The sequence below is a fragment of the Primulina tabacum genome, chromosome 8 (assembly GCF_025594145.1).
Source record: "Primulina tabacum isolate GXHZ01 chromosome 8, ASM2559414v2, whole genome shotgun sequence".
NCBI classification, from domain to species: Eukaryota; Viridiplantae; Streptophyta; class Magnoliopsida; order Lamiales; family Gesneriaceae; genus Primulina; species Primulina tabacum.
In genome coordinates this window covers 10,956,632-10,979,931 of record NC_134557.1, presented here as the reverse complement: position 1 = coordinate 10,979,931, position 23,300 = coordinate 10,956,632, and the positions used below count along the sequence as shown (strand labels likewise).

Genomic DNA, 23,300 nt, shown 5'->3' with positions numbered 1-23,300 from the left:
AACAAATTATTTCTAAGAGATGTTGGGTTAAATGTTGCCACATTAAAAATTTATTAGTAAAACCCAATAGAAAAAACTGAACGAAGAAAAAAGAGTACAACAATAGATATTCCACATGATCTCAATCATCTAAGATCCTTCAACTAATGCATCATTGTCTTTTGCACTAATTTCTTGAATATTGAAGTTAGCAATACTTTTGTGAATAAGTCTGCTACATTGTTACTAGAGTGAATTTGATGGACGCCAATATCACCATTTTTTTAACCTCATGTGTATAGAAGAAATTTGGTGAAATATGCTTTGTTCTATCACCTTCGATATAGCCTCCCTTTAATTGTGCAATGCAAGCTGCATTATCTTCGAATATTACTGTCGGGCTATCTTTGGTTGTTGGCAACCCACACGATTCTTGAATATATTGTTTCATGGATCTCAACCACACACTCTCGACTTGCTTCATGCATTGAAATGATCTCAGAGTGATTTGAAGACGTCGTTGTTAAGGATTTTTTCACCGACTTCCATGATATAGCAGTGTCTCCTCGTGTAAACACATAACATGTCTGTGATTTAGCTTTATGTGGATCAGAAAGATATTCTGCATCTGCATATCCAACTAAAGAAGACTTTGATTTTGTTGAGTAAAATAATCTCATATCAGTTGTACCACGAAAATAACGAAATATGTGTTTTACACCATTCCAATGTCTTCGGGTTGAACATGAGTTATATCTTGCTAAAAGATTAACAGAAGATGATATATATGGGCGAGTACAATTTGGGAGATATGATAATACCCCGTCGCACTTAGATTTGGTACTTCTGGACCGACGATTTTTTCTCCATTTTCAAATGGTCGAAAAGGATCTTTGTTAGCATCAAGTGATCAAACAAACATTGGTGATGCTAATGGGTGTGCCTTGTCCATGTAAAGGTGCTTTAATATCTTTTCTTTATATGATTATTGATAAACAAATATTCTCTCTTGTAAATGTTCAATTTGCAATCCGAGACAAAATTTTGTCTTTCTTAAATCTTTCATCTCAAACTCATTTTTCATCTCCTGGAGTGCCAATAAGATTTAGGTCATCAACATATACTGCCACAATTGCAAAACCCTTATCTGTTATTTTTACAAAAGCGCATTGACAAATAACATTATTTGTGTACCTTTTTTTCAACAAATATTCACTAAGACAATTATACTACATGCGACCAAATTCCTTTAATCCATATAAGGACTTGTGCAGTTTTATTGATAACATAGATTTGGGTGCTTCACCATTTTCTTTCGATAGCTTGAATCTTTCAGAACTATATATATATATATATATATATATATATATATATATATATAGTATATCATGTGAACCATAAAGATAAACAATTACCACATCCATAAGTCTCATATCAAGACTTTCTGATACTGTTAAACTAATTAGGAATTGAAAAGTAGTGGCATCCATCACATGTGAATATGTTTCCTCATAGTCAATTCCAAGTCTCTGCGAGAAAATTTGGCTACGAATCGGGCCTTGTATCTTACAATTTCACCATTTTCATTCTCTTTTGTACAAAAACTCATATGTATCCTACCGGGATTGCATTTTCAGGTGTCTGAACTACATGTCCAAACACTTCATGTTTTTCTAATGAGTCTAATGCAGTTTGTATGGCCTCCTTCCATTTTGGCCAATCATCTCTTTGTTGAAAATCATTAACGGATTGTGGTTCTGGGTCTTCATTGTGTATGATGTCAAGGACGACATTTAGGACAAAAACATTGTAAACAATTGTGTTATTTTGATCCCACAATTTTCGAGATGATATATAATTTGTTGAAGTCTCATTATTTTCATGAGGATTTGATTCTTCAGGAATAATATTATCTAAGTTTAGTTCATTGATTTCTCTTACTGCATCATCCAAGATTGCTTTTTCTGGAGCTTTTGAATTTTCTTTCTCTTGTACCTTTCTTTTTCGAGGTACAACATCCTTAGAACCAATTGGTCGATCACACATCTGGCGTATTTTAGATTCATTTGTAGGTTGAATAGTAGCTGGTCCTACGGGGACATCAATTTTATAGGGGCATTCTCTGCATGTATATGTGATTTTGTCACATTCTTTGAATTAACAAAAATATCGGGCAATTCATTTGCAATTCTTTGCAAGTGAATGATTCTTTCAACTTCTTGCTCACATTGATTATTTCGAGAGATAATGTTTTCTCATTCCAACGAACCTTTTGTTGTTCTGCGGGATACAACTTTATTTCCCCTAGATTTGAAAATTCCAACTCATCGAAGTGGCAATATGCAAATCTCGCAGTAAACAAGTCTCCGGTTAAAGGTTCTAATTATCTAACGATAGATGGTGAATCATATCCCACATAGATCACAAGTCTACGTTGTGGACCCATTTGGTTCATCATATAGGTGCAAGAGGGACTTGTACTGCACAACCAGATACTCGAAGGTGAGAAACATCAGGTTCTCGACCATAAGAAAGTTGTAAGGGTGAGTATTGGTGATAATTAGTTGGTCTGATACGAATCAATGATGTCGCATGTATTATGGCATGGCCCCACGTGTATGATGAAAGTTTTGTTCTCATCAGTAATGGTCTAGCAATTAATTGTAAACGTTTAATAAATGACTCTGCTAAGCCATTTTGTGTATGAACATGGGCAACTTAATGCTCAGCTGAAATCCCTATTAACAAACAATAATCATTAAATGTCTGCGATTTAAACTCAACAGCATTATCAAGACGAATTGTCTTGATTGTATAATCTGGAAATTGAGCTTGTAATTTAATAATCTAGCAATAACTATATTTCGAGTTGAAAGCAAACTAGCATATGACCATCTAGTAGATGCATCAATCAAGATACAGGATGGGTGTATAAGCCCACAAATATCTCCATGAATTCTCTCCAAAAATGTTGGGATTTCAAGATCAACCTTTGTAGGAGAAGGTCTTATAATTAGTTCTTCCTTGTGAACAAGCTACACATGGATAATCATTGTATAAAAGAATCTTCTGGTTATTTAGAGGGTTTTCATGTGAGTTAATTATTATTTTGCGCATCATTGTTGCCCCAGGGTGGCCAAGTCGATCATGCTATAATTTGAAGCCTAACAATATGCATAAACTTTAAATAAAATATCAATGATTCAACATGAGTGGCTCTGATATCACTTGTTGGTTGAAATCCAAATAAGTCTAGAATTCATCATGTTAAATCATAAATAATTAAATTGTAAACTGTAACAGAAGCGTACTGAAGTCATAATCCTTAATCATTTAGAACGCGTGGTTGATTTTTCGGATCTATGCATTCTTCTTGAGAAGATCATTCAGTTTCTCTTCAATTCTATTTTCTATAATGGAAGTAGAGAATATGGAACGTGATAGTTCACGGTCCGAGAACCATAACCAATATATAAATAGTGTATATCATTATCTTATGATATTTATGTTTTAGTTCATCATAAAAACAGAAATTACACGGAAACGTCTACGACTTAAAATACTACATAATTTTTTTTAAAGTAATGGCCGAAACCATAACCATATAAATCCAAGGAAAAGTCGAAATCTACATTGTATAAAAACCATCCAACGACTGAATAAAATAACTGCAGTTATCAAATCTTGAAAATGTAATCAATCTCAGTGTCTAATGTTTTAAAAGAAAAACTCAAACCTGTTCCAAAAATTTGTCAAATCAACAGTATAATAAAATTCATAAACATATAAAAATAATTTTTTAATCCATGTCTCAAAAATCATATTGTGAGGAAGAAATGCAAGGTCCTCAGGTTTTCACGTGCACCTCCAGCTCAGCCTACTCAGTCTTCAGCGCCTCCACTCTCTTCATCCACATGGTCACTTGCATCAATCACATCTACTGAGTCTAAAAGCTCAACATACCTGAAGCGTTATAACAAGTACATATACATATCATGCAACAATGAAAAATATTGTAACCAAAGTAAGTTTTGTGATCTTTCAAAGCATAAACATAAACATCAACATATCGGGTCATATCGTATCATCATATACGTATTCATTTTCCTTTATTGAATTTAGATAATTAGTTGTGACTTTCGTATCAGTTCTAGGTCAATGGATTCATTTACATATAACTATGGTACCTTGCGGCGGGGACATCAACACAACTCTCACCCGTCAACTGAGCATTGCCCTTACATGTTCGTGTTCGTACTAGTCACAACCAACTCACATTCTTCAAAACATGTTATCATATTCATCACTTATAAAATTTCATGCATATACATACATTTTCTTGAAAACAAGCATGCAACGTATTTTCAGCATTTTCATAAAAAAAATTCCATATTCATATACAATAAATATTTTAAGCATGCATTTTCAATATCAGGGCATTGCTAGAACTGCTAACTTGACTCGGGTGCGAAATGACCATTTTGCCTTTGAAACCTTAATTTGACCATTTTACCCCTGGACCTTAAACTTTCTACCCGAATCCATCCAAACTTATCAAAAAACCTTAAAACATACTTTTAATCATTTCTTAGACGTATACTCGAGCTCATGCATTAAATTCTATAATTCGTTTTAAAACTTGGACCGAAATCCTGGTTTTAACCAGAATCAATCCGAAACTTAATAAAACTTTAACCATAGTTCAAAGACTCCTAACCAAACCTCGTATAACCCAATTTAAACCATCTATAACCTCAGACACGTCAACATAACCTGCCGGAACCCCCAAAACGAACCATGCCTAATAAAATCGTTAAAAACACATGTATTGGACTAGCGCTTAGGAGCAATTCACCAGCGCTGCAGCGCTACAGGTGTCGTGACCTAAGTGCTGCAGTGCTCAAAGAGCAGCGCCGCAACGCTGACTACCTGCGAACAAAGAACCCGATCAGTAATGACTCTGCACCATACCAGGCATGTTCTAACCCATCTAGGACCATAACAAGAGTCTCTACAAACCCTCTGGACATAGCCCATAAGCCATAGGCACAACCCCTCAACCACACAAGCCATATGCGTCTAACACCTCTACAAACCAAGTCATGAAGAATTCACTAGCATCCCCTACACGACACGTTCCAGATATGGTCGCAGCCCTTAAACCTTTCTAAACCTTCTGTAAATTGTCTTTTACACAACAAAACCCTAGCAGCTCCTTCAACCGTATAAAAAATGTGAGTTTCATGACAAGAAAATCCCACATGTTTATGTAAAACCAATGCATATCAATAGATTCATAATATATCATGTAATTACAATCAAAATTCGTAACATGGTGTGAAATATGAGAAAAACAAAGGTTTAGGGCGTGCCTTTGCAATTAAACGCTCGAAGCACCACGTAAATGATGCGAGAGACGGACACTGGAGGGACGGGACAACTTTTCCTATGAAATCATTGCAAAAATCGATCAAAAACCTGTTGTTGGACGTGAGTGATGGTGCGGCCGAGTGAGGGGATGGGCTAGGGTTTTGGAGTGGAAATGAAGGAGAAAATAGTAAAAGAGTTGGCATATCTTTTGATATACAAGGGAGTAGCATCTTAGGGCCCAAAACCATATTATAACAGTCCCATTATACCTATTAACGAGTACGTAAAATATTTTGTTTAAATACCTTTTCCAAAACATTTATCGAGCCTCCAAAAAATCTCTATTTTGTCAAAAATCGACTACCGGTTTAAAATATTGTTTGATGAGAAAAATATATCATAAAATCCTATTTTTCAAAAATTACATACTAAATACATCATATATTAAATAATTAAAAATAATTATTTAATAAAATATTTTTCCTCAAAATGTCCCCGGTCTTACTTCCTTGTTCGAGCGTGAAATACTGCTAAAAGCCCAAATATATGCAATGTAGTAATTCATGAAATAAAAACAGTATAATCATGTCATAATCATGTATTTGGTGTATTTACAATAATAATTTAGACATTTTAATCATACCCTAGATTTATATGCAGTAAAGTTACATCTTTGGAATTTATAAAAATTACATAAACTTTTATCTTTACACATTAAAAACCCTCAACCTATCTTGGAGTTGACATAAATATTTTTTTCCTTTTTTGTACATATAAATAATCAATAAATTCAAATAATGTAAGTCTCATAACAGCATGTCAAGTACTCCATTAATATTCTATCTTATGACAAAACATTAACTTGTAATTGATATCTTGACGCAATAGTCAAATACTGATAGTAATTAACATGTCAAATAACAATATTCTTTTATTCCGATTTATTATTCACATATAAAACGGAATAACTATAACATTTTTACCACCACAAGCGCATATGTAATTATATTAAATATTGAAATTCCTTTGTGTCGAGCAAAATCCATACATATTACATAAACCAAAAATTTTATATTTCAAAATAAATAAATCTCTACAAAAAGGTCCTTTTAGTGCTTGCACCTACCCGCACCCTAAATGGGCACCCCGCGTGCTCGTTGTTGTCCTGGTACATGGAAAAACTGGATGAGCGTGAGTGAATTGCCTTTTCAGCGTTGGAACGCCGTTAACTTGTACGGCAACTTTGTAGTTTCGAATTTCTGATTTGTTTTGAAAAAAACTGAACCATAATTCGAAACTATCAACATGAATCCTTGAAAAATAGTGTTCAACCAAAATTTCTCTTCCAAATCTGAAGCCATAAAAAAATCCAAGAAATTTTTTTTACCTAGATTTGAAGCCAAAGAATATGAATAAACTTTAAATAAAATATCAATGATTCAACATGAGTGGTTTTAATACCACTTGTTGTGAAAATTCAAATAAATCTAGATTTCATCATGTTAAATCATAAATAATCCAATTGTAAACTTTAATGGAAGCGTACTGAAATCATAATCCTTAATCTTTCAAACATGTGGTTGATTTTCCAGATCTATGCATTCTTCCTTGAGAAGATCTTTCAGTTTCTCTTCAATTCTATTTTCTATAATGGAAGTAGAGAATATGGAACGAACTATAACCAATATATAAATAGTGTATATCATTATCTTCTAATATTTCTGTTTTAGTATATTTTAAAAACAGAAATTACACTTTTATCTTTACGCATTAAAAACCCACAAACCTATCAGATACATTAAAATTCAATAGCCAAAAGTTTAACCAATCACTTTAAATTTGAACTTAACTTAAAAGTCAACCCACAACACATAAGTATTCACATATAAACGCATACAATAAAATTGATCCACCAGTAGCTTTCATAACCATATACATGAATTCATGAAGTGCATAAATAGAGACCGCGCCAAATCATGGTATGTCCTGTCACTGATCTATGAATCATTCTTCGTCGCACACCTTCTGGTGTAAGAGAATTAACATAAACACCACTCCCATGTTGAACACTGTTATATCCCATGTATACATTTTACAAATATCGGCTATGTCAACAATATCAACGTCAACCCACATCATATTACTCTAACGAAAATGCACTTGTACGAACTTCTTGACAAAAAGGTGAAAATTTCCCGGTTAAACAATTGGTAGCAAGAAGAAAAATTGAGACACGACTAAAATATAAGAGTTCTATCAAATAGGATTCGTTAAGCAACCGATTTATCTTATTCAAGCACATTATAAGTTCAAGGAATCATGCACAAAAAGGTACAACAAGTTATTGTAGCTAGTAGAGGTTTAAGGACTTGTGCTCACAATATTGGTGGTGTATCAGAATAAAGTCAGCAAAGACACAATAAAACCACTTAAAAAACTATACAATACACCAATTGTGAAAAGTCTTGCACTTCGAAGCACAATATACCAATTTTTTCCTTGCACCACAGTGATGTTGTCATTGTTATATTAGATGTAATTGGCATGACAGACAAACACGACAAGATCAATCCAAAAATTTTTACAAGAAAATCACAACAGCAAAACCTCAAACTTTCAAGATGAGTGGCTCGACAAAGACTCCGATAGCCCATCCTTGAAATCAAAAATCTTCAAAAGTGCCAAGGCCTTAGCTTCACCCTTTTCGCTATCGTTTTCCACAACATCATGAATCTCTTCAATCACCCTTGCTTCTATTTTCCCCTTCAACTCACTCACAACCTTCTCTCTCCCACATTGCACCAAATTCAACATTGTGTAAACCGCATTCTCCTTAGTCTGATGACTCGAACCCGTCGAATTATCCAATAAATCCATCAAAATACTGACGCTCGAATCTTTCTTGAATGCCTCCCAGCTCTCCTCACACCCTGCCACTTGTGCAGTCACCGCGGTGGCATCTTCAATCAGTTCCACTCTTCCATCCTTCACTATCGATGAAAACAAAGCCTGAACGGGTCCAAGCTCCACCATTTGAGCTTGGTTCAACTGATAAAGTGCCATCCCGAAAAGGGCTCTAAGAGCATCCTTGATCGACCGAGCTGCCGATCCATGATTCCTTACAATCTCCACCAGCACAAATATAATATCCTCTTGTGACCAATAATGGGGCAATAGAACTCAAATCTCACAAGGCTAAAAATGGTTGCGGCGGCGCACTGGGCCGAGAAAAGGGAGGCCGGGTTGCTTAGGGTGTGGGAGAGGGCATCCAGGACACCATGGGAAGACATGATAAACTTTTTGCAGGATATAGACAAGTTCAATAGCGTCGCAGTGGCGTTTTCTTGAAGAATCTTCACCGGAGAATAAAGGGATTTCGCAATCAAGGGTATGGCGTTCGCCTCATCAATAATGAGGCGGCTGTCGGGATCGTTTTTCATAAGCAAACGCAACTCGTAGATGGATTTGATACGAGTCTGTTCCAATACAGAACTCATCTTCGTGACCAATGATTTCACCGCTCTCCGCTTCACAATCTCCATGATTTCAGATCATCAAACTCAAATTTTTTGACAGATTTGGAGAAATAATCCTTTTGTTTGTTGGGTGGGCTATACGATCGTCTTACTTTGATAAAAGTGACCTCCCATAAATTATTGTGTCAAAAAACATACTCATATATATACAGTGAGAAGGTATGCGTAATAGATTTGTTGATTTCTGGTGCGGAAAAAACTTGAGTGAGACTGTCTCACGGATCGTATTTTGTGAGATATATCTTTTATTTGGGTCATCTATGAAAAATTATTATTTTTTATGCTAAGAGTATTACTTTTTATTGTGAATATCGGTAGAATTGACCCTTCTCAAAGATAAAGATTCGTGAGATAGTCTCACACATAATACTCTTCTAATTTTATCCAATGGATTTTTTTGACTGGAAAAAAGGTTTTGGTTCTCGTTTGAAATTTTAAAATTAGATTGATTTGGGATAGTTAATGGATTTCGTATAACTTACCTTATTCAAAAAAATTTAATTTACCTTTCAATTTTTCCATTCATCTTATTAATTTACACATACTTTGTCGTACATTTTGATAAATTTATTTTAAAATCAATTAAACATATTTTTATATTTAAAAAATTCTATAAAATATTCACTCCTCTTGAAAACTCCCGTTATTTTAGGAAGACTTGCTTTTAAATCAGGTAAAAATTTATGTGAGACGGTCTCACAGATCGTATTTTATGAGACGGATCTCTTATCTGGTTAATCCATGAAAAAATATTACTTTTTGTGTTAAGGGTATTAATTTTTATTGTGAATATCGGTAGGGTTGACCCTCTCACAGATAAAGATTCGTAAGACCGTCTCACTAACAACATAGTTAAATGTGAGTTTTTTTATAATTAATTTTAAAAATAAATCAATTTTAAAATACATATAATTTGTAATAATACAAAAATACAACAAAATGCCGATGGCAGTAGCGGACGCTGCCAGGGTCTACAAAGACCTACTTCTTTGTTGGTCCATGTCCACAACACAGCGGACACACCTTGTCCGAAAAATGTGGAATTGTTGAGACGCGTGAATTGATTTTTTCTAAAACAATATTTTAAAAATACAATAATGGATGAGACGCTACAACACAATTCCTAAAAATCAGCTTTCCGCAATTAGATGCTTTAACTTTGCAAAATTCTCGACTTTTTTATTCTAAAAATTTTTAAAAATTTATAGGCCTTTGGTATAAAAATTTTAGTTCTTTCAAACATTTCATATCAGTTTCATAAATTTTACATCTCTATTTTTCAGTTTCATCTTATTTGCTCTCTAAATATTTAGACATGTTATTCTATATTTCAAATTTTTCCAATCTGTTTCCTAGATAAAATTTGGATTCTCTTGTATTGTGGTGGTGATATTATTATTGGGAACGATTCGATCAAATATAGTATCCCACATGTGATACTGATTCGAGTATTATAATATATTAGTTTGTTGAAGCTTATTCAACTTGTGTGTACGAAGTTAAATATCAATCCAATGAAGTTTATTATCAAATTGCAAATAAATATTCATTTCTAGAAAAAGCGTCTTGGAAAGAATTACATGTCAACATTGTTGATGAAGAAGTTTTAGAGTTAATAATGTAAGCCAAAATATGCTGATGTTACATTTGTAGTGGAAATAGAGCTAACAAATCTTGATTGCGGAAGGTCATGAACATGAATCATATACTCCACACGTCGCTGAAGTTGATTTCCAAAACTAAGCCGGTACTTCTACATACAAGGGTTTGAATGAGCCGAAGTCTTATATTCCATAGGTCACAGAAAATTTAAGAGATATACATTTGGAGCATAGAAGTGGATTGTGATATCAATATATCACAAGCATGTCCGAAGAAAATCCCACATTTTGGTCGAATACAACAACAGTTTGGGCTGAATATGTTCGAACAATTTGGGATCCAATTGATCATTGGGCTGTTTTTTAGATGATGAAAAAAATAATAATGATGGTTTTAGGAGTGATACTGAACCAGAGATGTCATATGATAGGTCTTCAGAATAGCATAACAATGAATAAAATGATATAAATGATAATATAGAAGAGAATATACGTGGATTTGTTGATGAGGGAACGTCATCACGTGAACCACCTCGTGCCATGTTAGAGATAAAACTGGCACCATTTATGTCAGACAAGTCTAAGATGCAATCATTTTTTGATGAAGTATTCGAGGAGGAGCTTCTTGATTATATTGGTGTACTTATTGATTTACGATCCAGCTTTTATAATCTAAACAAATGAGAGCTATATGTAAACATTATTTTTAAGGATAAAAATGATCTGATCACATCTGTGAAAGATTACTCGGTTAGAGTTGCTAGACTTGAGTATATTGTTGTTGAGAGCACACATACTTTGTGGAAACTACGGTGCAAAAAACACATAATATATTGTCAGGTGTCGATAGGATCTTCGAGGTTCCTTGAAGTTGAATACATATTAATGAAAATAACAAAATATGGTGGGCCACACACATGTATGATGCGAATCTGGTTATGCATGAAAAACAAACACGAAACAGACCCAGCTACACTCTCAATTCAATGAACAACATGAATTCTCATAACCCCGATCTTTAACTTTGAAATAAGCAACGTGATATTCATCCTCTAAACGACGTGATTTAATGACAAATAACACAAATAAAAACAACTGATTTCAAAAGAACCTTCAAAGAACCCGTCTTTGACAATAATCGTGAAGAACAATCGACAAACGCCACAAAATATGAACTTTGATAAGTTTGGTTTTAGGAATACACAAAGATGTAAACAAAATCAAAGCTTTTTGGAGAGAAAAAATTATAAAAAATATCATAAAACTTGATTTACTGCCAAAATTCTTCATTCTAATGTTCATAAAACTTCGTTTACAAATAAAAAAGGTAACAATCCATTAAACTCGCAAGTTAGGATTTTCATTTGAGAATCCATTACCTTCACTGCCTCACTTGGGCATTGGCTAATGTTATGTACAATATCTATACATCAACAACATATAATATCACAAGTACAAATATTGAAAATTTCAGATATATCTTGATATTCATGTTTCGTGACCTCCAACTTTGAATCCATAATTGGTCTAGCCATTATTTTTTCCTCCATTTGAATAGTCATGTGGACGCTAAAGAAACCTCATACAAATCACGTCCATCTCTGCCATGAACTCTCTTATCATAGTGATCAAGAACAAATCGTTTCCCTCATCACTTTTTTCATCCCATCCCACGTAACAATGGGATCATCTCAACATCTTCTCCTACCCAACACTAATTTATCACATCAAGTAGTAGCATGATTGGTAAATTACAAGCTCATTTTACCTTCGTAACTTTCAAATAATCCCTTATCTCAAATAAACACTTTATCATCTCTTTTTAATAAACAATGTGAAGTTAGTAATATTAAAATAAGATAATTTTTAAAAAAATTTGCTGGTTCTTATGAAACCGTCTTGTTGTATGTAGATGATTTGTCCAATCAACATTAATATATTTTTTAAAAGCACATAAATATCACATACAAACGCATACAATAAAAAAGCTTGCCAATCAATCCCCACTGGAATCAAGCTAAAACCCTTTTCTTCGAAAACTGGGGTTAATTCCGCGGATCTATCATCTCGTCCACAGGGTCAGACACAGCCAGCCCTGCGGCAGTGGACGGCAAAGCACTCATCGACGATGAACACAAGGATTTGTGAGGTAATTTTGAAGGTCCACTTTTAGAAACTTTGACACACACGTAATGGACCATACTCTCATAGATATATATATATATCGTATGGAAGTGATTCTCTTTCGCTTCTGTAGTATTTGTGACGCACTGGAGCTTGAACAACATAGAGAAACCAAGTATATGGAAAGTGCTCATACTTTTTTTAGAGGGCAAAAAGAAAATCGATAAAAGATTGAAAGAATTTTTCTCGATAGATAGGTGGATTGGATGGCACTTTCACCGGTGGTCCCATTTTATCAGTTAAGATTAAAAGTCCAGGATATATGAAATTAGATAGAAACAACATTTCAAGCTCTGAAAATGGAGCTAAGTACCATATTCAAGTAACCACCTTTTGTAGTCTTCACACGTAGTTTTTATGCCACTTTGGGAAGGTAGCTTCTCTCCTTTCAAATGTGACTATGTGAGAGAACAAATGGAATTAATTGACGTTTTAGTACCACTGAGTCCGCATTAAGTGGCCTCTTATGAGGTAATGACTCATGGGTTGGGCCTTTTCATGATGTAAGTTGTAGCCCTCATATGTAATCGGAAATTTCTTCATATCTACTGAGTGGGAAATATCGGTCAATTTAAGTTTTTCCATAGGTGTCAATCACACGTAGCGCTGCGTAACGCAAAGGTTGCCCGTGGCTATAGCACATAGCGAGAGCTATTTGGAAGTAAAGTACTACAAATATATAAATATAAAATATAAAACATATAGTAACATACTAACATCAATTCAACGGTTCATGCTTAAATAACAAATATACAAGTTCAAAACGTATAAAACCTCAATTTTAAAATTAGAAAAACATAATCTAAAATTCATCTTTTTTTTCTTCATCAAGATTGAGATCATCTTCTTCATTTGAAATTGCACTACGCTTGGCATCATTCTCTTCTTCATTTTCTTCACCAAAGTCGAATTCATCCTCTTCATCTACAAGATTAAGTGTAGTAGATGTTCATATTGGCCTTTTCCCTCTAGACTTAGATGTGGCCGCCTTCGAGCTTTCTGTAGGTGTAGATGTGGTCGCCTTTGAGGCCCGCGTAGATGTAGGGGTCGCCTTCGAGGCCCCATTAGATTTGCTCAATGTATAAGGACCTTCATCTACTCCAACAACATCTGCAACATCTTGCCAAGTCAAATAATCACCATCATGAACAAAGTCATGCTCTTCATCCTCCAGTCTCCCTACCAACCATTCATTGCCATCATCTACTTCACACAATATGATATGATCGATCGTATCATGACTATCGTATGTAGTGTTTTTGTTAAGGTTGATTGGGAGAACCAGAGAAGATTGAAACAGAAGATGAAAAGCAGCATTGAATTGAAATAGAATTGGGCCTAAAAATTGTGCAAAACGGGTCTAAAAATTGTGAAAAAAATGGGCCTACAAAACATGCGCTACTTTAAAAAAAATGTTGTGTGGCTTTGCTATACGATATCGACGATAGTGCTCGCTACTTCGAAGTGCACTGCGCATAGCTCCCTGTAGCCACGAGGCTTCTCTTCGCGTTGCTACACACAAAAGCGAGCGCAGCGCTCGCTATCAACAACTATGAGCTCTTCAATGAACCATAAACTCCTGTTCCCCATCTGATGCATAAGATTTGGATGCATTTACTTATAGTATTTGTTGTATGGATTCACACATTACCACACAAGTAGTGATCTAACTAATTTACTATTTCTGACCTATTTTTGCGTACTAGCAGTTGATTGAAGCGGTTGTTAACAGCAGTTCAGAGCAAGCGATATCAGAGCTTGCAAATTTTCTCGACTCAGTCTCCAACTCTATTATATCTGAAGTTGATATGGAGGAATCCGGAAAAACCGCATTTGAAACTCTTGAAAAAATTCATCAACTCGTTTGGTTGCCTTCGCTAAATCAGGTTTAGTGCATGTATTTGCTTCTTCTTCTTTTTCTTTTTCTTTCTCTTTCCTGATTTTTTTCTTTTTATCTGGAGTATTTCATATTACTTTTTTTCCTTGTTAATAGTTAGCAAATGAAATCTTTTTAGGAGGTTATTGATATGTTGGCGTTCGAGTTGCCGAAGGTCGTGACGAAGCTTGGTTGTGTATCACAAAGGTGTTCTGAGGTTACTAAGAATATTATTGACCGGTTTGTTGGTCGCTGCAGCCCACGTGATATGCTCTCTATTTTTTGCGAGGTTCATTCTCTGACTCAAGTTTTTCCTCGCACTAATGCTGCTTGTATAAGTGAATTTTTATGGATGGTTTTTATTTGAGAATTAATCTCTGTTGACCAGTTCTTTTGTTGATTCTCTTATGTCATTGCCAAAATTTCTGCGTGTAATTTGAGGTTTGATGAATCTGTATGTGTGTGTATATATATGGTTCTAGTTAGATGAAGATGCCATGTCCTCTGTTCATGACAAAAGTGTAATCTTTTGTTTTTGTGTACTTTAAGCATTACTTGTGTTTTATTTTGTGTCGTTGCTTGAAGAAGCTTCATTGTCTCTGGGTATACTTCTCAGCACTCACGACTAGTATGAGTTTTCCTTTATAAATGGTAATGAAAGTTCAAAATTATTATTTCTGCATCTGATGACCCTGTGGGACCAAATATTGCCTTTCTACTTCTTTCCAGTCACTTGTGGAGTCAGTATAGTGTGGATTCATGAATTTTGGTGAGGCGAATGAAATTTGATTTTTTTTACTTTTAGTTTGAGGAGCATCATACTTGGTTTGCATCTAAGAGAACATATTACATTCCATATTCTTCAATTTGTTCATTTAGGCACGTCTGCTGAGATTGTTGAAATAAAACTGTCAATGCGTGACTAAAAAACAAGGAAGTTCCTGCCACGTGTGCGAGTGAGTTTGCAATTTTTTGTCAAATGTTTGGCCATTCATATGGCGTTGTCCTATCCTTGGGACAAGAACACGTAAAAAATGAAACAAGACAGTCTTAATTTCCTTCCATCCTTTACTTGATATTGACCTGGTAAGACTACCATTATAACCGTGACAAATATTGTAGAGATTGGAAGTCAAGGTATACCTGAAAATATAAAATTTTATCCACAAAAATTATCGATATGGTCAGAAATTTTTTACCCCCAAAAATAAAAATAACTACCGTTTTCGATTTCTGTCGAAATTTTAATGTCCATTACCAGTAAATCACAGACCATGCTTAAATTAATGGTATGGTCTATGGTTGCTCACATGTATTTTATTGAAATATGCTGGCTCAGCTTGTGAGGCATGTTTGATCACCTCTGGTTCAATGATTCAATCAAATCGAGTAAATCTGCGACTGGCCTTTCTTTAATGATAGGATAGCTTACCAATTTTTCAAATGATTTTACTAATGTTAATTTGAAATTTTCTCAGGCATTAGGTTCTCCAAGCGAGTTGTTCGTAATTCCCAGTTACTTTGTACCACTTCTCGTTGGGCTTGCCAAAGGTAGTAATTATTTTCTTTTTCTTTGCACCAGAGAGGTAATATTTCAGTAACATAATTAGATATTTTCCATCTTTCTCTATAAATTCTTTGAAATGTGTGGAAAATTATGTACTGGGCGTGGAAGCACAACTAATTACTAACAGGGTAAAATTCCTACTTATTTTTTAAGAAAAAAGCCATGCCACCTTTTCATTCTAAGGCTGCAGATGTGTTTATCTTCCAGTTTTACTCAGAAATTGTGTGCTCAAGTACATCTTTCTAGCAAGGAATCTCAGTGTTTAAGGGTTAATTATTATTTTATTTGTTGCGAATTTGTATATTTTCTATCCTATACATATGTTTAAACATGACTTTTTCCTTCCATGTGTTTTGATAACTGTAACAATTCTTGTTCCGCTACTTGAAGGATGTCGCGTAACTCTGCACGTAATTATCATAATAATTTCATTATGTTAATTTGTATGTTTATATGTTTGCATGAATTTTACCTAGCATCATACTTGGATTCTGTTCTCTTCATCTTTTCTCGACATTGTTTTAATTTCTCTTTTATAAAATTTATGTGTCACAAAACTTCGGGTGGACTTTTTTCTTGCTGGTTATGCACATTCCTCTTCGAGGTCCATTCTAGTTGTCTCTTTCCTTTTATTGTCTTTTTTTTATTGTATCTTGCATAACATTATTGTATCTCCATTCTCTTTGTGACAAAGTTTGGAAATGAAAATTTTATTTTATTTTTATTAATTGAACTTTTTATCTTTGCCTATCTATTAGTATTTGCCAGCGTACTTCAGTAATATCATTCATGATAATCCCATCCTCTATTTGTGATCATTGGATGGGCATTATTGCTTCTTCATCATCTTCTTCTTCAAAATAATATTCTGGAGTTTAATTCATCTATAGGAAGTATGACCCATCTAGAGGATGGGTCGTGAATGTGGTAGATTTTTTGCAATTATTTTGGAGGTCGTGATGTGGTAGATTTTGTCGTGTACCTGTAGAAATGAACTAATTTTCAGGTAGCATTTCATATTGAATTGATGAATAACCATTAAATTCAACACACTGAGAGATCAAAATCTTTTTGCTGAGGTAGTGGAAGCAAATTTTCATCAAGCCATCTCAAAATACACCTCATCAGGTGACTGAAAGAGCATGTGGATTACATTAATAGGAATATTAAAGCTTATAGGTTTATGATACCATTTTCAATTGTTTTTGTTCATTTTTTTTAACTTGTGTGTTTGATAGTAAAAGCACACACACGAGTTAACTCTATTTAAGTAATTGTGCCATCGCACTCAGGGCCATGTTCCTTGATACGTTTCTGTCAGTTAGAAAGATATTAGAGGATCTTATTTGGATGGATGAATAAACATTCATGTTTTTCTGGTTACAGTTCTGGTTCTAATTCAGAGGAGGCACTTCGAGCAAGTGAATGCTGCAGTTCCGGTAGTTCTTAATATCTTAAAGACTTTCTCCTCCACATCTGATTATGAAGATACTGATTATGGGGAATTGTTCAGAGCAGCAACTGACGTTGCTTGCTCTATCCATACAATCTGTGTAAAATTGGTCAGTGGCAGTGCTTGTCATTCTTTTTTGATTAAGTCAAGTGGCTTTCAAAATTAATTTCACTTCTTTGATCAGGAAGGTGACAACTTCAAACTCCATGCTATATTGGGCCTCTATGTGTTGCAGCTCATGGTGGATATTTCTTGCTAAATTAAATCCTAGTCTCAGCCATTTTCAGTTGCTTCTTGAGTCACTCGAATTTATCTATGTGATAATAACTCATCCTCAATTTGCAGGCCCTTGTTTCAATTGGAATGAGAAGTGAAATATCGAGATGTATTCTTTTGGTGGTACAGTTATCCGAAATCCTTCATTCTTGCAAATTGTCGTATAGCGGTTTGATAACAGGATGTGAAGTTGCTAAGATCTCTAAACTTGTAATTGTAGGTAAAACTTTATTTAACTACATGCTGTGTTATTCTTTGTCATCGTTTTTTAAAAATGAATCGAGAAGGAATTGACGTGTTTCTTTAAAGAGGGGATTTTATTTGAGCTTCAATTCTCAAATTATAGATGATGGTGATGGTGGTATTAGTTGCTTTTCGCATGTCAAACTTGGAGCTTCACTTGCAGGTTGGTAATTGACCACTTATACTTCTTTGTTGGTGTTGTTGGCTGCCCAAGTACAAACTTTATCATTTCATTGATGAATTTATCCAGTAATTTGGGGATACAAGAATTCTGAGGTTGCCATGTCCGCCAAAGCTGATTTGACTGCTGTCAAACAGAAACTTCAAGATCACTGGAACAGTAGATTTGAAGCGATTGGCATGTTGAAGTTTATATTCACGTATGCTGATCTACCATTAGAATTGAAAACGCATGCTATTGAATTCCTGTTGTGCATCATGGATGGCATTGCACCACACTCTTATGATGACCATCTGGACTACACAACATATATGGCAGCTTTCTATGTCAATTTGCAGGTGGGCTAATTGTCAACATTTTAATTTCTTTCTTGATGCCTTCTAGTTCATGTGGTCAATTACATTCATTTTTCACTCTTAGGCTATTGAAATGGTCATTATGAATGCTCCAGATACTATGTCAAGAAGAAATGCTTTTGCTGCATTCAAAAAGGTAATATTTCTAGTGCTAGATGCTTTGAGTTATTGTTTCTTTTATATTTACGAATTTCTTACTCTATTATTGTTTTTTTCAGTATATGTTTTACTGGCTGATAAGGTAGGGATGATTGCTTACTGTATCTGTATGATTATGTCTAACGTCAAATGAAAATAATCCTTTGCTTTTAAATTTAAGGGTATGATTGTTAATTTTGTATGAGATGATTGAGTGTTAAGGATATCCAACATTGCGGACAAATATTTTTGGTGGTTGAATTCTTCATGGGAGGCATTTCTCTTGGGTCTCACCGTGTGCTTTAGCAGGATCATTGGAACTAAATCAGACATTAACTTAATAGGAAGAAAAAAAGGAGGTATATGGCTCCATAAACAAACAATTGTTTCCATTCAGTTCCGGTTAACTAGCTTTGCAATCATGGAGTCCACCCGGTGCTGAGAGACCTTTAATATCTGTCCAGTTTTTGCTCATAATTTATTTGTTTGAGTTTTTATGTGAAACACGATCAAATCCTTCTTTTGTTTAGGCCCGCGAACCTCCTTGAAATTGTTTATTGCAAACCTTTCCTTTTGCTGCGCTTGTTATTATTGAAATCTTACGTCTGTCCCCATAAAGCAAGCACAGAAGACAACTTTTTTTCATTTGTTTTCAATTTCCCATGTATTGTTTTACCCAATGTTTACTAAAATCAGGTGCTTTCAGACATTCCAACTTCTGTAAGATTTGATGTCTTAAGGGCTTTGATAAAGTCTGCTGGTTCTTCTTCCATGGTAAGCTTTTGATCCTAATTCAGAAGCACCTTCTTAAGCATATAGGAACTAGAAAGACTTCTTGTTGAGAATTTCTACTTGGTGCAAAAGGTTGCGATACTTCTAGATTGTGTTAAAGAGGAAATGCACGTGGGAAAAACTGATAGAAATTCTTATATATCATTTTGGAGTCCATCTGTGCTTGAATTGGTAGAGATGGTTCTCAGACCTCTGAAAGGCGGACCTCCATCCCTTCCTGAGTACAGTGATGCAGTAAATCTCTTTCTCTCTCTCTATATCCCCGTGCCCCCTTTTATTAATCTATCCCTTAATTTATAGTTAGTTTAACTCTTATCTTGCATCTTTTGTTGTGCTTATTAGTTTGCATCTCCTGATATATTCAGTTATGTTTTCCGTTTCATGAGCCTCTACAATATCTCAAAGGTGCTTCAGTTGGGTTTATTTTGTGTTGCATGACAATTTACTTTGTGACATTGTAGTGGCATCCTCTTTCTTGCTAGGACATACGTTGTTATAAATCCTGCTGTTAGTGGCTGACTGAGCCCGAACATTAGAAGTTGGCTTGATGGTGTCTTTGATGAGTTGTGTATATAGATGCATGAATTTTTTAGGCCCATCAGTGATATGAAGGTATACTGAGAATTTAAGATAGATACTTGGTGTTGCTTGTCAGCTGGTTTATGATCCCATCTCTACTTCTAACCACAGTTTTTTTTTCTTGGTTTTTCTGAGTAAAATTTTATAAATACTTGCCCAAGTTCCAGATATCTAGTTGTTTAGACTCTCACAAACAATTTGCCACCTGTTCTCGGAATTTGATTTGGCAAGACTATTTGTGATACAATTTTATGTAAAATGTTAACAATTGCACATAACTTTTATGGGCGTTCAGTGTCTCCTGTCTGAATGTTTTGGCAGAATGCTTTAATAACTTATTAGTGAAGTGCACTATAAGATCGATTTGCTGTCCTGGCATGTATTTTGCGTAGATAGAGGATGTACATGTTTTAGTCACATTTCTTTTGAATAAAGTTATTGTTGTTGTAAACTAACACTACTATACTATTATAATCATTACTACTGATATTATTGTTACTATCACTATTCAGGGGCAAACAAATGAGAGATAGGGGTAATTGTGCCTCTTAAATTTATGAATATAATACCTAGTTTCAATGATTTTGGTATGCTCCATCTCTCCTGTATGTAGAATTTTGTGATTTTCTGAACTTTTGTCATGGTGAGTACTTTAAGAAGTTTGCAAAAGTTTCATTATGTATAGAAAATGTTTATTAGGTAACACCTTTGTAGTTAGTCCCTTTGCATCTTTTGCTGAAATTAATGTGGGTGATTATGTTTGCCGAATTTGAACCTCATTCTTGAAGGTGGTTGTGCTAATCTTGGATGTACCCGCTTTGTTAGCTTGATCCTGGATAAGTTTTATCTCACTTGAGTAATATACAAAACATTTTTTTTGCTGCAGGTTTTATCTGCCCTTAACTTTTACAGATTTATCTTGATTACAGAGTCAACAGGTAATGATAGATCTTTAACTATACATGTGTGCTATGCAGAGTGTTTCAATTGCTTATTATGTTGTGGTGTAATAATTGGTCCTGAAAGAGCTCTCTCAAAGATGGCATTGAGGCTTTTGTACATATTAAAAAATTTGATATGTATCATTATCACATGTTATGGCTTTTAGTAAGACAACAAATGATCTTTCTTACATTTAATATCAAATCCAATATCAGATGTTCAATTACCACAGGTTACGGAGTAGTGTAAATATTGTGACATGGATTATTGGGGGATCAATAGTTAGTTATTCCAGCCTTGGGGGATCAATAATTATTCATGTTGGGGGAGCAATAGTTTAACTTTTGGTGGAAAGATAAGCTATTATTCCTAAATATTGTGTGTTTACTAATATAGGTGACATACTTTTACGTCCTCAGTACTTAGTGATGCTATGAGTTACCCATCCGTATTTCAAGTTATAATGGAACATGTCAGAGAAGAAACGTTAGAGGTGAAAAGGAAATTATCAGAAAGATATCTATTTGGTCATGGTCCCAATAAGCAAACCCAAATCCAATAAGGCTCATTAGTCATGCCCCATTATATCCTGGAACTTATGTTGTCTATGTTGCATTGCCGACTCCTTGAGAAGTCAATACCCATGCAATCCCACTTTGAACAGCTTAAACTCTTTTCAGTATCTTAATCCTAGCACGTGTTGTAAACATGGGCTATATGAAGAAGTTTCCTTGATGGCGATTTCTCATGTTGCTTCTTTTGCTTCGTCAACTTTGACGAACACCAATGTTAGGCCTATCCAATAGGCCCAAATACAAAAAAACTAGCTCTCTTATTGAGAGAGCTGTCAACCTTATTAGTCACTCTACATTTTGTTGTAGAGTCACTATGAAACATATAACAAAATCCATACGATAAGGGGAGGAAGTAAGAGCCAAAGTTAGCTTGGACAAAGTTAATAAGAACAACATATTAGATTTTAGGATCATTGAACTTTTAATTCAAATAGAGCATCATGATTCATGAATGGAAAAAATATTAAAGTTTGGTGAGTGACATCGGTTATTGATATCACTGGGATTGTGTGATAGGGAAGTCAAACTACACAGGGATATTGTCCAAGGACATCTTGCAGAAGGCCTACAACGAATGGTTTCTACCTCTGCGTGCTATAATATCGTTTATGGAGGCCGAAACCCATAGAAATTGGGATCATGAATTAGCATCTGATGCAGTATGCGCGCTGAACCCCGTGGAGTTGGTTTTATATCGTTGTATCGAACTCGTAGAAGAGGAGCTGAAACATTTATAAATTCATGGCTTACCATTAAAACTATGTAGTATTTGAATTTGGATGTTTTGTATCAACTGGTTACTCTCAGTTGGTGAAATTTTAGTTTTATGTTGCCTGAGTTCCATGCTTATGGGGATCATTATATCTTGAAAATGAGTTTATTAGTCGTGTTATCAGGGGTGTAAAGGGCGTCGAGCTGGGTCACTAGTCTGAATCGAACTAGCCTACTGAGCTGGTTTGGTTTGAGCTCAATCGAGGTTGCCATTTTTTGGACTCGAGCTCAAATCTTGTTTATGAGTTTGCAAGCCAAAAGTGTGTGTTAATATTTTTTATAGTTTACTAATATGAAATAAAATCAATATTTTAATAATAAAAATAATTTAAAATTGATAAAAATCTGAAATTATATATACATGTTGTTTTTTAAAAATGTATGCAAGATATAATTTAAAATAATAAAAAGTTAAAAAATGTTACTATTTATATCAAATAATAATTAAATAAAATTGAAAATGGATTTATTATGTAAAATAAGAATAAAGATTAATGAGTGAATAATGATACTCATAATATTGAGTGTTAATATTAAAATGAATGTTAAAGAATATGAATGTTAATATAATGTGTATGATACTGGATTTCACAATTTTTTTGTGGAGGTAATTGGTATTATAAGACCAACTAATATGAAAGTTCTATTATATAAATTATAAATCAATAAATAATTATATATGAATAAAATAATGATTTATAACTATAATCATTTGTAAAACTTGAATCTGACGTAAACAAAGATACATAATTAATTAATATATCATCGTTCATATAATTAATTTGCGGAATTTGAGTCGGAAATTTATGAGTCTGTTCCGGTAAGAACATGAGAATATAATATTTGTGTATGAATTTAGCAATCATACGAAATCATGAATC

The 23,300-nt window shown here is 34.3% G+C and overlaps 2 protein-coding genes across 7 annotated transcripts; one reads left to right on the top strand and one right to left on the bottom strand.

The window, feature by feature from the left end:
* Positions 1-7,965: 7,965 nt before the first annotated feature.
* LOC142554568 (U-box domain-containing protein 17-like) lies at positions 7,966-8,891 on the bottom strand. The gene is made up of 2 exons (XM_075665229.1): positions 8,541-8,891; positions 7,966-8,499 (listed from the first exon to the last, which is right to left on the bottom strand). The coding sequence occupies exons 1-2, from the start codon at positions 8,889-8,891 to the stop codon at positions 7,966-7,968; spliced, it is 885 nt and encodes a 294-aa protein (XP_075521344.1).
* A 3,561-nt stretch (positions 8,892-12,452) lies between these two features.
* LOC142553730 (aberrant root formation protein 4) lies at positions 12,453-22,520 on the top strand. 6 transcript variants are annotated; one of them, XR_012821990.1, is made up of 15 exons: positions 12,453-12,635; positions 14,377-14,556; positions 14,686-14,835; positions 16,025-16,097; positions 17,500-17,675; positions 17,751-17,807; positions 17,912-18,062; positions 18,189-18,248; positions 18,336-18,604; positions 18,687-18,758; positions 19,457-19,534; positions 19,625-19,786; positions 20,035-20,164; positions 21,018-21,069; positions 22,165-22,245. XR_012821990.1 is itself a non-coding variant. In XM_075664184.1 (14 exons), the coding sequence occupies exons 1-14, from the start codon at positions 12,615-12,617 to the stop codon at positions 22,383-22,385; spliced, it is 1,722 nt and encodes a 573-aa protein (XP_075520299.1). In that variant the 5' UTR covers positions 12,453-12,614; the 3' UTR covers positions 22,386-22,519. The 6 variants fall into 6 exon arrangements, 4 of the variants coding, with proteins under 4 accessions (XP_075520299.1, XP_075520300.1, XP_075520301.1 ...); XR_012821991.1 differs by having other exon boundaries at positions 20,014-20,164; XM_075664184.1 differs by lacking the exon at positions 20,035-20,164 and having other exon boundaries at positions 22,165-22,519.
* The last annotated feature ends 780 nt before the right edge of the window (positions 22,521-23,300 follow it).